A 17,799-nucleotide genomic window follows, 5' to 3' on the forward strand; every position below is an offset into this window, starting at 1 on the left:
ACACGTGAGGGTAATACAATAGAAGAAATGGACCATAGAAGTAACTGACAACGTCTTTATTGAAGGACTTCAGCTTCCTGATTTACTTCTTCACTGATACTTTATAAAACATTTCCTTAAAAGTTGTCAACAATGGCGCATTATTAGTTGGCCCATGGCGATCATCTCCAGACAGTACAACATTTCCAATGTCGATGGATTGGAGATCAATAGAACAGTAGTGTTGAAGTGAGATTGTTGGGTTATTATAAAATGTTCCCTTAATGTTTACCTTTCACAGTTAGGAAATAAAAAGACAGACTTGTAACAGCATCGGCGCAAGCAAATAAACAAAACGGCTTGGACTTTTTGAAGTTCTATTGAGAGATGGTGAATGATTGGTTGGCTAAAGGGGAAAAAAACACTTAGTGTGACAGTATTAGTAGTAGAATGTATGTCTGCATCACAAATGGCACCCTATTCTCTATAAAGCGCACTAGTTTTAACCAAGGCCAATAGGCCACACCATAGGGCTCTGGTGAAACGTAAGCGCACTATAGAGCCCAGCGTCATCCGGGTTAGGGGAGGGTTTGGCCGGGGTAGGCCGTCATTGTAAATAAGAATTTGTTCTTAACTGACTTGCCTAGTTAAATAAAGGTTCCATACAGGGAATCATTTGGGATGCAGCCTGGGGGCATCGTCCTGGACAGCTTCATTACATCATGTAAGTCTTGGCTGGTTTGTGTGTCAGTCACCGTGGTTACAAGGCAAACTTGAGTGTTGGTTGATTAAACTAGTAGTGGACTCGTCTAGATAAAACGGTCCACTAGGTGCTCCACTAGGAGGTAAGGCAGGTAAAGGACAAATTCACTACTACAGTTTGTTAAGTGAGGTTTGAAGTTCAAGGTAGAGGCTCAGGTTCTGTAAACAACAGGTATTTAAAAAAGGTGCATTTTAGTGGAAGTCACTTCCCACCAAGCACTTATCCAAGACCCGCTTTTAATTAAACAATTCCTAGGGCTGCAACAGGCCGCGCCCCTCTTTCCACGGTTATGGTTCCAGGAACTGACAGGGCCACAAATTCTTTGTATAAACACTTGTTTAAAATACATGCTGCTTACTGTGGTTTCAAATGATGAATAGCTACACATCTCCAGGATGAACCAATAATTGAAAAGATTAGAAATGGCTTTGAAATGTTTTTATAAAAGTGTACCAGAGTTAGGGGGGGGGGGCAAACAAACTACTCATCTCCTACAGCATTGCGGTCTGTATCATCCAATCACAGAGCAGAATACAAGTCATGTGGTTTGTTAGCGAACACATGATGGTACGCGATAGCTGTAGTATCTTCCAATCACAGAGCAGATCCAAGTCACGTCATCTGTTCGGTGCCACATCATGTGCCGCTAACAGATCACGTGACTTCTATCTGCTCTGTGATTGGACGATACAGACCGCGAGGCGCCATGGTTAGTGTAGGCTTTAGTGCTCTTTGAAACAAACAGAGCACAAACGAGATTTCTCAGAGGTTTAAACATTCATAACCGATGGACACTACATCAACATAAGAAATTGTTTCGCAATCTCGGTTGAAAATAGAACGTCTACGTTGCACAGTAATATTGATAATATTTGATACCACTACGGGTTTTGAGGGTTGAGAATCCACTTCTGGAACCACTGGTTGCAGCCCTATGTTCTCAGCATTGGGGGCAAGGGGGAACTGATCCCTTATCTGTGCTTGGTGGGGGCAGACTTCTCCCTGGCACAGTGTCTAGGATGTGATGAGAAGGATCAGACAGAGATGATGTCATAAAGAGATCAGCGAAGACACAGAACCAACTGATCCAATTGTTCCCCAAAGTTCCAATCACTGGGAGTTCCATTTGGGCACTGGAACACTGAGCTTTATGAAATCACCGACTAATCCTTCTAGAGCTTATCCTAGGGAGAGGTGTGAGCAGCATTTAGAGGAGAGAGAGCAGGAAGGAGGAAGGAGATAGCAGGTTTTTGGTCACATTTCACAATAAGATGCCGTTCAAAAAGCAATTCAAATGCTTCTCTGACTAGTATATTTATTATTTGCATAATAACCATTTAACCTGCTTGAAGTGCTTATCGTGTCGAGGTTCATAACACTACCTTACTTTAATCTGAATTTGGAGCACGTTCAACGCATCGTCAAAATGGGAGTGCAAACTTGATTTAAAGCCAAGATAACACTGACATTATCTAGAAATCCTAAATCCATCTTGAATCTTTACATTAGAATTGTCCAAAAATGGCACCCTATTTCCTATATAGTGATGTACTACTGTTGACCAGAGCCTATAGGTCCTATATAGGGAATAGGGTGCATTTCAAAGGCACATAGGTTTGGGGGTCAGGACAACATGTACCATCATGAATCCAATATCTCCCTTTACATCCCCTTTAACACCTAGGAACTCCTCAGAAAAACAGAGCCAGGAGTTTACCCCAACAACCATGATCCGACCAGAAAAAAAACTCCTGTCCCCAGTGATAAATACGACCATATTGCTTGACAAATAGACCGGTATTAATAAAAACCTGAAACAGCTCTGTATTTACCCCTGGTTATAGCTCTGCTGTAAAGGAGTCAGAATGAGAAGAGACAGCTGTCCCCATCACCATGACATCATACCTAACTGAAGTGTTCTTTAACAGAACATAGTCCACCTCCTGCTTCTTATTGTAACATGTGCTAGTAGATAGGGGGCTGTGATCCAAAAAGGCACCCTACTCCATACGTAGGGCGCTACTTTAGACCAGGAAAAGTAGCACACTACACAGGGAATAGGGTGTAGCTGGGGCCTGTGGGGGGGGGGGGGGGTCAGGTTTAGGGTTGGGAGGGGGGGGTAGTAGTAAGAGGGACACACCACAGCTAAACCCACCCCTCTAGGTTGACCTTTCACCTCTGACCCCTTATGCTGCCACCTCGGCGGCAGGGGCAGCTTCTGCCTCAGGGGCGGTGGGAGCAGTCTCAGCCACTACTTCGGCCACAACTTCCTCACCGGCAGCCGCCTCCACGGCGTCAGGAGCCGCCTCCACGGCGTCAGGAGCCGCCTCCACGGCGTCAGGAGCCGCCTCCACGGCGTCAGGAGCCGCCTCCACGGCGTCAGGAGCCGCCTCCACGGCGTCAGGAGCCGCCTCCACGGCGTCAGGAGCCGCCTCTGCGACAGCCTCCGGGGCAGCTTCTTCCGTAACCACGGCGACTTCCACTGCGGGCACCTCAACTGCGACGACCTCTGGTTCCACAGCAACCTCTGCAACCGCCTCTACGACAGCAACGGATTCGGCTGTGACCTCTGCCACGACTTCCTCTGCTGCTGCAGGCACCTCCTCGATGGCGGCTGTCTCAGCGACCACCTCGGCTAACACCTCTGCTTCTACTGGTGCCGGTTCTTCTGGGGATTCTACTTCCTCTGCTGCTGGTGCTGCTTCTGGAAGGAGATGGAGCGAGAGAGAGAAGTGGAATAGAGAGAAAGGTCGGGAGGGATGAGAACGTGTCCTCCTTATAGGGTTTAGTCCAATTCCAACATCAATCCCCTAAAGACAGATTCTAAATTGTACCATGCGGTCTGGTCCTGGGTCTAACATATCCTGATCAGAAAGAAAAGGATAGGTGGATCCAACATGGAGAGAAATACTAAGTTAAGTTTAAACTGCTTTCAGTTTTAGTCCTCTGCTAAGCAGTGTTAACTACCTTTTAATGTGTGACGCAGTTTGACTTTTGAACCCTCTGGAAACCCCTGAGGCGTACACTACGAATGTAGCTAGACGTACTCAGGCTTTTCTGAAATTAGCTAGCATCAGTTAGCTTCACATTCCAGCTCAGGCTTTTTCCATGTTACTTAGGTAGATATTGATTGTGCACCCGTCACTTCCTCCAGCCTGCTCAAGCCAGGCTTGTAACTACATAGCTAGTCGAACACCGAACTCGTCATTAACAATTCTAAAACATCAATCCATGTGCCAGAGTGTCACATTTTCATTTTTGACTAAATCAAATTGAAACAAAAAATAGTCACCCTGCAATTTCAGCAGACGATGGTGTGGAATGGACTATTAGAAGTACAGTCTCTCACACATTGTTTCTTCTGTGTTATTAGTCCTTTCCCACCCAGTCCCATGATAAAATCATTGTATTAGGAAAGTTGCACCACATGTGAAGTTTCAAATGCTTCCAGTCACTAAATGTTTTTTTGTCATATGTATTTGATTACAATTTTTAACACAAGAACAGTTGATTAATAAAATGTTGAGTCAGTCATCTTCCTCAAATATGGAGAATAAAGAGATGATCCACTCAGAGGGAGGAAGTCTAATTGGAACGGTCCTCAACTCAGGGCTTTAACACTTCATTCAGGATCAGTATAGTTCGCCTGCCTGGTGCAAGTTACTTCTAAAGGATTCATTGGCATAGAAATGTAGCTGGTTAAAAAGGTGAGCCACAGTCATGTCTGAGTTGAACTCAGAGTTGACCAAAGACGACTCACACCACATTCGTCGTTTAGGGCTCCGACCAGGTTGGTGACACCTGCTCAGCTGTAAAGGGCCCCTGTGGCTTTGAAAAACCGTCGAATCCCTATTCCTTGATTACGCTCCCTCAAAGGTCATTGGAGGTCAGAGGGGCAGGACCTCGGATCCTTTCCTCCAATGTGCTTTGAGAGAGCGGCGAGGAATAGTGGAATCTAGGATGGGATTTGACAGCTTGTTAAAGCCACAGAGGTGAGCTGCAGCTCATTAGGGGTCAACTTATGGACTGGCAGAGAGTCACTCCTGCCAAAATCTGTCCAAAATAAGCCCAATGAGTTTCTATGGCTTGTTTTGGACCTAAGCTTGTCGCCTGCCTGCCTTCCCGCCATTGGGACAACAACTCCCATCGTTCGGGTGGAGACATGATATACAGATCTCTGGTCAAAGGGCGTTAATGATTAACAGGGGGAGGCAGGAAATGGAGTGAACAAGGACAGAGGGAGGAAGCCAGGATTTGTTTGACGGCTAGTAACCTTACCGGACACAGCGGCTGCATCCCAAGACGCACCCCATTTCCCTACATAGGGCTCTGGTCAAAAGTAGTGCACTATGGGCCCTGGTCAAACATGGTGCACTAAATAGGGAATAGGGTGCCTCTTGGGACACACTCCCAGCCAGAGGGATCAGCTGGAGCAGGGGTTAAGGTCAAGGTTAACTAGGCTTAACTGAAATCAGCTGGTTTTATTAACAAACCATTATAATAGGTAACAAGGATAATCAACTGATTAGCCAGTGGTCTGTATTGGTATTTAAACTGGCCCCTGACTAGTTAAAGGTCCAGGCACATTCTGTTGTAGAAGTATACCCAAGTACACGAACAAGGAGAAGATCTCAACTAATTAGCCAGGAATGACAGCAGCAGCCTCAACTTGTTTTAAACTGTGTAATTAAGAAGACGGGGAACTTGGGGTCAGGTACTTTGGGCGATATCGCTGTGACAGACGAAGCAACGAGCAAACATAACATGCAGTCAGGACAGAAAAAAAAGAACAAGCTTTCTGGAATACACCAAAAGATATGCAAATGTAGAACATAAAAAGACCAACAGGAAGATATGAAGGAAATGAATGAGTTCCCATGGCTTAGTCTGAAATGTGTGGAGAGTAAACAATACTACTGAGTAAAAAGGGCAATAATAAGCAAGAAAATCTCCTAGATGGACACCGGTAAGAACATCTTTGATCAAAGCTCAACATTACCCTTTCCTTTTAACGTGTGCCCAGCTTATGTAGCTATTTTAGAAACAGGTAAAGGAGAGTTCAGAATGCTTAAAGGGGCAGGGGTAGAGTTTGTTGAATACGTGTAGGCCAGGTGTAGAAATCCAAGTTAGTTATTGAAAGTTTGTTGGCTAGCAATGTCAAAATGGCTACCAGTGCCAGGTGTGTCGGGGGAGGTGTAGAATTTAATTTAAAGTTAATGTGATTGAATAGTGAAGCCTACAAAATGGCGGCTCCCACCACCACAAAGGTATGAAATGGCAGTTTGTTACGCTTTGTTCTGACAGGCAGTTATAAGATGTTTCATGCCAGGTATGACTAGAGCAGTGTCTCAAATGGCACTCTATTCCCCATCACCACAGCGCCGGACAGACAGGATCTGCTAAAGCATTCAAGCTACATTTTTCACAGGCACGCTAAAAGATTTCCACAAAGAACTCCCCCTCTGCCTCGCCTGTAACACAAAAAGAAAAAATGACATCCGTTGTCTATATATAGGTTTAGGGTTTGTCTACACACCGTATGGCCACTAGTGTACTAAGGATGGGTGAATGTAGGTAGGAACAGAAAACTAGACTCTACATGAACCAATCAGAGCTCCCAGCGACACTATGTGAACCAAGGAGCTTAGCCCAACAACAGACCAATCAGGCGATCTGGGCACAGGGCCCGGGAACCCCAACAGGTCAATTCATCACTGACAGAAATCAGCCCTGACAGTCTAGATTAATCACATTCAGAGTGATCATTCCACCATGCTGGCATGTCGGTGGCAGCGCCAAAACAGGGTCCATGCCAAATGAAAACATTTGGCTAGGCTTAGTGTGGACAAAAACATTATTGTCATGGTTTCAACGTTCTGATGAGACATTCCTTCTCCAACTGACACTACAACTCTGGCCATTCTTGTCCATTATGATGAGGAATTCTGGAATACTGAGAGTATAAATTCTACAACTCCCCTAGGACTCTACATTCTATGGTTCTAAATTCTATGGTTCATGTCTTTTGGTAGAATGTCAAGAGTGTGGATCAATGAGTGTGTGGCAGTGCAGACAGTAGGCTACTTAGTACTCACCCTTGGGCCTCGAGTTCATCTCGGCGAGTCTGTCATTGTACCGCTCACTGTCACCATTCACAGTCTTGTAAGCCTGAATGGAACAGACAGAGGTTGGAGGGACACGCCAAACTAAAAGAACACAGAAAGGGAATCTAGCTGCATTTCAAAATGGCTGCCTTGAACTGAAAGTTGAGAACCTGAATCCTCTTCCCTCAGCTCTAGTAAGTAACAGTGTAGTGTTAAATAAAGCAGTGGACTAAGCGAACGTCCTTGCCAACAGTTGTCTGTAGAACTGGTATAACGGTCTTTAAAAAGCACCACTGCTGCGGTAAGGGTTCTCCATGACAACAGTTACCACAAGGCTATAAAGTGAGCTCCAAAAGTATTGGGACAGTGACACATTTGTTGTTTTGGCTCTGTACTCCTGCACTTTAATGCAAATGACATGAGGTTAAAATGCAGACTGTCAGCTTTGGAGGGTATTTTCATCCATACCTGGTGAACCATTTAGAAATGAACACTTTTTGTACATAGTCCCCCCCATTTTAGGGGACCAAAAGTTGAGGGAGAATTTCACTTGTATGAGTGTTAAAAGTAGTCAAAAGTGTAGTATTTGGTCCCATTTTCAGAGCACGAAACGACTACTTTGTTTTGGTTGTGTTCCAGATTATTTTGTGCTCAATAGAAATAAAATGGTAAATAATGTGTCATTTTTGAGTCACTTATAAATAAGAATAAAATATTATATAGTAACGTGGATGCTACCATGATTACGGACAATCCTGAATGAAACGTGAATAATGATGAGTGAGAAAGTAACAACAATATCATACCGCCAAGACATTACAATTACAGGGGGAGGTTAGCATTTATTTGGGAGGGTATGATATTTGTGCGTGAGAGAATTATAGAGCAGGTGTTTAACTGAAGCATAGCCTACCTGTGTATTTTTCCTAGTTGAGGCGAGTGCTGTTGAGTTTCAGCCACATAAGAGTTTTTTTGTGGGGTTTTCATCCTACAGTAACGTAATACTATGCTATTATATTGGGTCCTGTAGAATACTATCATTATGTGATCTTGCAGACATTCCGTTTTGATCAAACTTTATTAAAACGACCACCATTCACCAGAGTAGCCTGTTCTCTACAGGTAGAGAGTCAAGGACAGAATAAACACGAGCAGAACGTGAAACCATCTTTAGTCCGGAGGAAAAACGGTCAGAGAAAAGTTGGGGTCCGCAGCCACTCCTCACATTGTTCCCTAACCAAACCACTGGCCTGGGATCATGTGTCCTAATGTTTATGCATTGTTCCCTAACCAAACCACTGGCCTGGGATCATGTGTCCTAATGTTTATGCATTGTTCCCTAACCAAACCACTGGCCTGGGGTCATGTGTCCTAATGTTTATGCATTGTTCCCTAACCAAACCACTGGCCTGGGGTCATGTGTCCTAATGTTTATGCATTGTTCCCTAACCAAACCACTGGCCTGGGGTCATGTGTCCTAATGTTTATGCATTGGATTAAAGTGTGGAAAACTGATCTGGGAAGAGTAAGGAAAAATCAATAAGCTTGAAATTAAAGTAAACTATATAGCATGCTTAATTCACATTAACCTCCAGGAACAGACTTCAGATCAGTGTGCGCTCTCCAGATCACCTTAACCATTATGGGAGGAAACAAACTGACCTAAGATCAGTGTCTAGGGTGATACTCAAATAGTAGAATACGGTTCTGAGTAGGTGGTGTCCTTCAGGCACAAATCTGATCTAGGATCAGCATATACTGCCCAGACCTTACCCTTTAACATTAGGTACACACACAACCGATCTTGAATCAGTACTTACGTAGACTACAGCGGCAGTGAGGCCTCCTCCACACAGAACAGCGTACGCCACGTTGGTGGCAGAGCCACCGGGGATCCCGACGGACATCTGCCGCACTGGAACCACTGGAAGGAGACACAGTGGAGAAGGGGACATGGTTAGGGGACGGACCAGAAGAGAGAGCTACCAAAGACTGTGGATAATTAAGATCTCATGAAGGCGGTTTACCAGTTTACCAAAAATGGTCAAGGTTCCTGTCTGTGAAAGATTCTTCAAAGTAGCAGCCACCACCGTAAAGCATGGAGGAGGTGTGATGGTGATTTGCTGGTGACACCGATTTATTTAGATTTCAAGGCACACTTAACCAGCGATAGGCCATCCCTTCTGGTTGGCGCTTAATGGGACCATCATTTGTTTTTCAACAGGACAATGACCCAACACACCTCCAGGCTGCATAAGGGCTGTTTGACCAAGAAGGAGAGTGATGGAGTGCTGCATCAGATGACCTGGCCTCCACAATCACCCGACCTCAACCCAATTGAGATGGTTTGGGATGAGTTGGACCGCAGAGTGAAGGAAAAGCAGCCAACAAGTGCTCAGTATATGTGAGAACTCCAAGACTGTTGGAAAACATTCCTCATAAAGCTGGTTGAGAGAAAGCCAAGAGTGTGCAAAGCTATGATCAATATATATATTCAGATTTGTTTAACACTTTTTTGGTTACTACATGATTCCATGTGTGTTATTTTATAGTTTTGATGTCTTCACTATTATACAATGTAGAAAATAATAGAAATAAAGAAAAACCCTTGAATGAGTCAGTGTCCAAACCTATGACTGGTACTGTAGATACAGAGGGAGATATACATATATACAAACTATAAAACATGTAAATATATGAATAGAAAGCAAGTTGTACACTTTTCGTTCATCTACCCAGACAGTAAGGAAGATGCTAGTTTTGCATTGGACAGATGACCATACCATGGCAATGGACCCACTATGATTTCTGTATGGGCCCTATTGATCAGTTTCTTGCATTGTCAATCTATGCATATCTAATGTTATCCTCCATCATGGTCAACATTGTCCTACAACAGGGCCTGGGTTCATCCTGTCCTGTCCAGCCATCTTCTTTCCACTCAGGGCATCAGTGGTGTTCTGGTACCATGGCAACAAGCCTCTATCCCTCTTAATCGCGTTACACAAGAAAGACACAGTAGCACCATTCATTTGACACAGCAGAGCAGAGGCAGCGGAAAGTGTTAGCATAAGCCAAGCTAAACGCGACGAGCCAGCCAATCCCAGTCCATCCTACCAAGCTAAACACGACGAGCCAGCCAATCCCAGTCCATCCTACCAAGCTAAACACGACGAGCCAGCCAATCCCAGTCCATCCTACCAAGCTAAACACGACGAGCCAGCCAATCCCAGTCCATCCTACCAAGCTAAACACGACGAGCCAACCAATCCCAGTCCATCCTACCAAGCTAAACACGACGAGCCAGCCAATCCCAGTCCATCCTACCAAGCTAAACGCGACGAGCCAACCAATCCCAGTCCATCCTACCAAGCTAAACGCGATTAGCCAGCCAATCCCAGTCCATCCTACCAAGCTAAACACGACGAGCCAACCAATCCCAGTCCATCCTACCAAGCTAAACGCGACTAGCCAACCTATCCCAGTCCATCCTACCAAGCTAAACACGACGAGCCAGCCAATCCCAGTCCATCCTACCAAGCTAAACACGACGAGCCAGCCAATCCCAGTCCATCCTACCAAGCTAAACACGACTAGCCAACCTATCCCAGTCCATCCTACCAAGCTAAACGCGACTAGCCAACCTATCCCAGTCCAACCTAGTCCAGACCTGGGTTCAAATAATACCTGAAATAATTTCAAGAAGTTTCTGTTGATTGAGCTTGCCTGGCTTAATGGACCAACAGACGGACCAAACCCCACCCTTCTGGTGCTCCTAAAAGCCTAAAGCAAAAGCTCAAAAGGTATGTTAAAGATTTCAAATAGTGTTTGAACGCAGATCTATTCTAGTCCTTGTTTTATGCCTGATACTGTGTTTGATTGGACAACCCCCAATAAACATGTCCTGCTTTCTAAACCCCTCCCCATCTAAACACATTTCATTTGGGTTAATGTCAATTGAATCTTTGCCAATAGCATAGTGCTGATGTAAAATCACTGTCAGACTGTGGGACACTGAATCATCTTCACAGAACCATCATATTAACGACACTAAAGAAAGACCCAAATGCAGCAATAGAGATTTGAGATAAGACCATAAATCTCCATAATGGGTTGTTATTGTTGTTGTGTGGGTGGCATGGTCCACATGGCCAGTAGGGCTGGGTGGATAGCAGGAGCCTAGTCTTCAGTAAACAGACTGCCAGGGTTGACAGGATTGGCTCTCCTCAGGCTAAATAGCCTGATCCTATCAACACTGGCAATGGTGGTGCATTTAGAACACAGACATAAATAAAACCTCGTCCTTCCTGGACCAAAGATCCTCTCCTCTGCTACACCGTCACCCAAACACTCCCTAAAATCACACACAGAACACATACACACAACCAGTCAATCACACACCATAGAAACGGCACAGCCCCACGACATAAAACCAGTCAACTACACAGGAAATGTGGCCGTGTTCCACTGTGTAGTTCTGCCTGTTAATCCATTAGAGACTAGTAAAGGACTGCTATAGACTACTGTCTACATTCAGCCCTGAGTACAAAACACCAGGAATATAACTGTACCGTGGTGGTGTACAGGGGACTAGGTTCAAAGTTCAACATGTGTCCCAGAATGCAAAGGTCTGGCAGAGGGGCACCTACAGGGCAAAACAAGAGAGACACTTTCTATAAGTGGTGCCTCTGTGGTGTGTGCTCATGAGGTGTGTATGTTTCCGCACCTCTGTCTCTGGGTGAGTGTGTGAGCGTCATGTGTTCTATAAGAGGTGTGTGTGTGTTCACCTGTCTCTGGCTGAGAGAATGTGTGTTCACCTGTCTCTGGCTGAGAGAGAGATGTGTGTGTGTGTGTGTGTGTGTGTGTGTGTGTGTGTGTGTGTGTGTGTGTGTAGAGCAGCCCAGGCTGCAGTAAGGGAACAATGTACAGAAGGGAGATCTCCACCCCTGTTCCTTCCATGTAAAGAGTATCACATTTCATCCTGCAGCTCTGCAGAGAACACATGTACCCTACCATGCTGACTCCTCATCTACCCCCCTGATAGAGGTCAACAGAACCACATGTATCCTACCATGCTGACTCCTCATCTACCCCCCCCCCTGATAGAGGTCAACAGAACCACATGTATCCTACCATGCTGACTACTCATCTACCCCCTGATAGAGGTCAACAGAACCACATGTATCCTACCATGCTGACTACTCATCTACCCCCTGATAGAGGTCAACAGAACCACATGTACCCTACCATGCTGACTACTCATCTACCCCCTGATAGAGGTCAACAGAACCACATGTACCCTACCATGCTGACTACTCATCTACCCCCTGATAGAGGTCAACAGAACCACATGTATCCTACCATGCTGACTACTCATCTACCCCCTGATAGAGGTCAACAGAACCACATGTACCCTACCATGCTGACTACTCATCTACCCCCTGATAGAGGTCAACAGAACCACATGTACCCTACCATGCTGACTACTCATCTACCCCCTGATAGAGGTCAACAGAACCACATGTATCCTACCATGCTGACTACTCATCTACCCCCTGATAGAGGTCAACAGAACCACATGTATCCTACCATGCTGACTACTCATCTACCCCCTGATAGAGGTCAACAGAACCACATGTACCCTACCATGCTGACTACTCATCTACCCCCTGATAGAGGTCAACAGAACCACATGTATCCTACCATGCTGACTACTCATCTACCCCCTGATAGAGGTCAACAGAACCACATGTACCACTTCAGTGAGCTGATCAGATACACACAAGTCTTATCAGCTCCATAGATAACCGAAGCAACTTAGATAACATCCCAGAACTCAGACCAATAGTTTTGTGCTTCACACACACACGGGGGCGGCAGGTAGCCTGGTGGTAGTCTAGTGGTTAGAGTGTTGGGCCAGTAACCAGCAGGTAGCCTAGTGGTAGTCTAGTGGTTAGAGTGTTGGGCCAATAACCAGCAGGTAGCCTGGTGGTAGTCTAGTGGTTAGAGTGTTGGGCCAGTAACCAGCAGGTAGCCTGGTGGTAGTCTAGTGGTTAGAGTGTTGGGCCAGTAACCAGCAGGTAGCCTGGTGGTAGTCTAGTGGTTAGAGTGTTGGGCCAGTAACCAGCAGGTAGCCTGGTGGTAGTCTAGTGGTTAGAGTGTTGGGCCAGTAACCAGCAGGTAGCCTGGTGGTAGTCTAGTGGTTAGAGTGTTGGGCCAGTAACCAGCAGGTAGCCTGGTGGTAGTCTAGTGGTTAGAGTGTTGGGCCAGTAACCAGCAGGTAGCCTGGTGGTAGTCTAGTGGTTAGAGTGTTGGGCCAGTAACCAGCAGGTAGCCTGGTGGTAGTCTAGTGGTTAGAGTGTTGGGCCAGTAACCAGCAGGTAGCCTGGTGGTAGTCTAGTGGTTAGAGTGTTGGGCCAGTAACCAGCAGGTAGCCTGGTGGTAATTTAGTGGTTAGAGTGTTGGGCCAGTAACCAGCAAGTAGCCTGGTGGTAGTCTAGTGGTTAGAGTGTTGGGCCAGTAACCAGCAGGTAGCCTGGTGGTAGTCTAGTGGTTAGAGTGTTGGGCCAGTAACCAGCAGGTAGCCTGGTGGTAGTCTAGTGGTTAGAGTGTTGGGCCAATAACCAGCAGGTAGCCTGGTGGTAGTCTAGTGGTTAGAGTGTTGGGCCAGTAACCAGCAGGTAGCCTAGTGGTTAGAGTGTTGGGCCAGTAACCAGCAGGTAGCCTGGTGGTAGTCTAGTGGTTAGAGTGTTGGGCCAGTAACCAGCAGGTAGCCTAGTGGTAGTCTAGTGGTTAGAGTGTTGGGCCAGTAACCAGCAGGTAGCCTAGTGGTAGTCTAGTGGTTAGAGTGTTGGGCCAGTAACCAGCAGGTAGCCTGGTGGTAGTCTAGTGGTTAGAGTGTTGGGCCAGTAACCAGCAGGTAGCCTAGTGGTTAGAGTGTTGGGCCAGTAACCAGCAGGTAGCCTGGTGGTAGTCTAGTGGTTAGAGTGTTGGGCCAGTAACCAGCAGGTAGCCTGGTGGTAGTCTAGTGGTTAGAGTGTTGGGCCAATAACCAGCAGGTAGCCTGGTGGTAGTCTAGTGGTTAGAGTGTTGGGCCAGTAACCAGCAGGTAGCCTAGTGGTAGTCTAGTGGTTAGAGTGTTGGGCCAGTAACCAGCAGGTAGCCTAGTGGTAGTCTAGTGGTTAGAGTGTTGGGCCAGTAACCAGCAGGTAGCCTAGTGGTAGTCTAGTGGTTAGAGTGTTGGGCCAATAACCAGCAGGTAGCCTGGTGGTAGTTTAGTGGTTAGAGTGTTGGGCCAGTAACCAGCAGGTAGCCTGGTGGTAGTCTAGTGGTTAGAGTGTTGGGCCAGTAACCAGCAGGTAGCCTGGTGGTAGTCTAGTGGTTAGAGTGTTGGGCCAGTAACCAGCAGGTAGCCTGGTGGTAGTCTAGTGGTTAGAGTGTTGGGCCAGTAACCAGCAGGTAGCCTGGTGGTAGTCTAGTGGTTAGAGTGTTGGGCCAGTAACCAGCAGGTAGCCTAGTGGTTAGAGTGTTGGGCCAGTAACCAGCAGGTAGCCTAGTGGTTAGAGTGTTGGGCCAGTAACCAGCAGGTAGCCTAGTGGTTAGAGTGTTGGGCCAATAACCAGCAGGTAGCCTGGTGGTAGTTTAGTGGTTAGAGTGTTGGGCCAGTAACCAGCAGGTAGCCTGGTGGTAGTCTAGTGGTTAGAGTGTTGGGCCAGTAACCAGCAGGTAGCCTGGTGGTAGTCTAGTGGTTAGAGTGTTGGGCCAGTAACCAGCAGGTAGCCTAGTGGTTAGAGCGTTGGGCCAGTAACCGAAAGGTTGCTAGATTTAATCCCTGAGCTGACAAGATAAAAATCTGTCATTCTGCCCCTGAACAAGGCAGTTAACCCACTGTTACCTAGACCGTCATTGTAAATAAGAATTTGTTCTTAACTGACCTGCCTGGTTAAATAAAGGTTCAATAAAAACACACCACCTTTTACATAGAGGCCATTTAGCAGACTGTGGTCCAGAGAGACACAGTCAATACATTCAACTAAAGTAGGACAAGACAAATCCCAACAGTCATTGCCAGTAAAAGGTTCCTCAGAAAACACAGCCATCAGTTGTTAGCAGACGTTGATCCTGGTTGACCCAGAGCTACTCCGCTGCTCTCTCTAATCCCATCACACAGCAAGTCAGTTCCTGTCTGTTCCTGTCTGTTCCTGTCTGTTCCTGTCTGTTCCTGTCCTGTTCCTGTGAAGGCCCAGTTATTTATACAGGTAGCTAGGTACTAATCAGTTAAGCTGAGCTGGAGGTCAGACGAGTCACAGACACACGTGATCCCAGTTTCCTCCCTGACAGCCAGTCATGGCACAGAACCACCGATTCCTTCCAACTGAATAGAGACCATTCACACCAGTGGCACACACACACACACCAGGACTATACATGCATGAAGAAATGCCCACCCCCTACGTAGGCCCGAAGCCTAACCATGAGGCCCATCTGCCCTAGACATAGACCTAGTAAAGACTGACTAGTGATCAATACGTCATTAGTCAGCTAAATATAATCCAGAGCAGGGTGTGCAGAAATACACAGAGGATAAAGCTGTTATAATGCATGTCTATGCTTCTAGCTATAGATCAGGGGGAATATACATCTATACATCCTAGTGTCAAAACATGGAGAGGATGGAGAGGCTCTAACATTTAGAAAACAGGAAATTAAACCAACACGGTTCAGATCTCCCTCAGGGCAAATTCCTTACGCAACAAAGAAAATAGGGATTGTAGTTCCGGAATGAAGCCAGACTAGAACTAGTCTATCGATGAAGCTCGTGCATGGGAAAGTAGCTACACTAAAAACACAACCAAAATCCATTCTTCCCCTTGCTTTCACTCAAACACACACAAAGCTATTAACCAAACAATAACATTTCTCTCTCCCTGACAAAACGCTCTGATGAGTCTGGGGAGAATGAATACAACATCACGATCAATTTGGATTATAGAGTGACGTCTCTGCAGAACTCGACAGGTCAAATTCAAGTAGGGCTGCTATAGGCTAATCCAATTATCTACACACACACACAACCCCTATCCTATACACGCGCTACCGTCACACGTGAAGAATATCCATAGGACATCATATAGGCGACAACATCTCCACTTAGCCTTAAAAAAAACTACGATTTAGGGGATATATCTGATATTAAATACATGCACTTGATGCTTGGATGTTACATAACACCGATTATGTAGTCGTTCTGGACGGGGATGCGCTGTTTCGTAACTAAATAGTGCAGAACTGCATGTTCTAATCTCTGTGGACATGGACACACCTCCCCAACGGAAAAGGGGTGTGTTGCCCCAACAAGCGCTCAGCAATAATGTAAAGCTGAAATGATTATATGTAACTTTTCTTGCAATGTTTTTCAATAAACTAGTAAAGAATGATACCGTGGATCATCCTGGAATGAATAAAGTACATAAATGTCGCGCAATTTGAAGGAAACTGCATTGATTGAAAAATCCTGAAATATTGTATACAAAATTCAGACAATCCAAATGTAAAAGAAATCAAGCTCAACTGTTTACACAGACGGTCATTAAAACCCACTGTAATTGCATTGACCTTCGCGTAAATCCCCACATCACGCACGCGTGACGCGTCAGCTAGGATGCAACAAACGCTTCATATAAAAATGCCCCAAACAAATACAATATACTCCATCAAATTGAACCACTTCTAATCCACTCACCATTTCTGGATAGGGGTAGGGCGACTGTCATTCGTGCCAGGAGCCCCAGTCTCTGCCAAGCAGATCTACAGAAAAACATTTCTGATCAAATCCAGGATCTAGTGTACAGTGTGTGTGGTGGTACAGGAGTCTTGCTGGATGACTGAGGAGAGACCAGCTGTGATCACGCAACTACAGACTGCGCTCGTTATACTGGAGGCAGAGAATTCACCAAAGAGAGCAAACCAACCCCCCGCCTCTTTATATACGTCATCCTCGACAGGTCAAAGGTTGATTTGACATGACACGTGGTTTTTGGGGAATAAACAAAATAAACATTTTGAACATCATGTTCAAGGGGTTCTATATGGATTTCACAGAAATATTCTGGAAGTTTTGTGGTTGATTTTGTTATGCGTAAATGAGAATGGCAGACCAGATCTCGTTCAGGCATAAATGTTAGCTTGTTCAACTGGTATAGTACCGTGGAGATGCCAGAAATACAGGCGGATCTTTATCAAAGTACAGTATGCATATTGTGGTATTATTTCATATAATAACTTCTGCATAAGTCTAACTACCATAATAAAACCATATTACCATAGCCCTATTCGATAAGTGCCTGTCGGATTCCCAGAGCATCTCATTCCCCCCAACTACTATGTATAAATGGATTAGGTAGGCCTCTCCTGCAGCTTGGAAGGACATGTACACTGATCAAAAATATAAACGCAGCATGTAAAGTGTTGGTCCCATGTTTCATAAACTGAAATAAAAAATCCCTGACATTTTTAGGAGTATTTCTGTCTGTAGTAAAGCCCTTTTGTGGGGAAAAACTCATTCTGATTGGTGCAGCCTGGGTCCCCAGAGGGTGGCCCTGGCTGCCAAGTGGGTTGGCCTATGCCCTCCAAGAACCACCCATGGCTGCGCCCCTGCCTAGTCGTGTGAAATCCATACATTAGGGCCTTATTTATTTCATTTGGCTGATTTCCTTATATGAACTGTAACTCAGTAACATCTTTGAAATTGTTCCATGTTGCGTTTATACATTTTGTTCAGTATACATCAGAGAATAGGATGCGTCCCAAATGGCAGACTTTTCCCTATTTAGTGCACTACTTTTGACCAGGGCCCATGGGGAATAGGGTGGCATTTGGTATTCCCTATAGAGTGCACAACTTTTGACCAGGACCTATAGGGAATAGGGTGCCATTTTGGGACAAAATCCAGAA

At 45.6% G+C, this 17,799-nt stretch overlaps 1 protein-coding gene across 3 annotated transcripts; it reads right to left on the reverse strand.

Moving 5' to 3' along the window:
* Positions 1-41: 41 nt before the first annotated feature.
* On the reverse strand, positions 42-16,798 carry LOC106594220 (uncharacterized). Of its 3 annotated transcripts, none has more exons than XM_082978601.1 (4): positions 16,589-16,798; positions 8,667-8,770; positions 6,838-6,910; positions 42-3,440 (listed from the first exon to the last, which is right to left on the reverse strand). In XM_082978601.1, the coding sequence occupies exons 1-4, from the start codon at positions 16,665-16,667 to the stop codon at positions 2,929-2,931; spliced, it is 768 nt and encodes a 255-aa protein (XP_082834727.1). In that variant the 5' UTR covers positions 16,668-16,798; the 3' UTR covers positions 42-2,928. The 3 variants fall into 3 exon arrangements, with proteins under 3 accessions (XP_082834727.1, XP_082834726.1, XP_082834725.1); XM_082978600.1 differs by having other exon boundaries at positions 42-3,443; XM_082978599.1 differs by having other exon boundaries at positions 42-3,446.
* Between the last annotated feature and the right edge of the window lie 1,001 nt (positions 16,799-17,799).

This window comes from Salmo salar, chromosome 08 (assembly GCF_965601325.2).
Source record: "Salmo salar chromosome 08, fSalSal1, whole genome shotgun sequence".
Classification (NCBI taxonomy): domain Eukaryota; kingdom Metazoa; phylum Chordata; class Actinopteri; order Salmoniformes; family Salmonidae; genus Salmo; species Salmo salar.

Bases quoted from the DNA above. Each gene is read 5' to 3' on its own strand.
- LOC106594220 (XM_082978599.1), bottom strand. From the start codon at position 16,667: ATGTTTTTCTGTAGATCTGCTTGGCAGAGACTGGGGCTCCTGGCACGA. The intron at 8,771-16,588 runs GTGAGTGGATTA...GTCTCCTTCCAG, and splicing joins CCTACCCCTATCCAGAAATG to TGGTTCCAGTGCGGCAGATG. The intron at 3,447-6,837 runs GTGAGTACTAAG...ATCTCCTTCCAG, and splicing joins GATGAACTCGAGGCCCAAGG to AAGCAGCACCAGCAGCAGAG.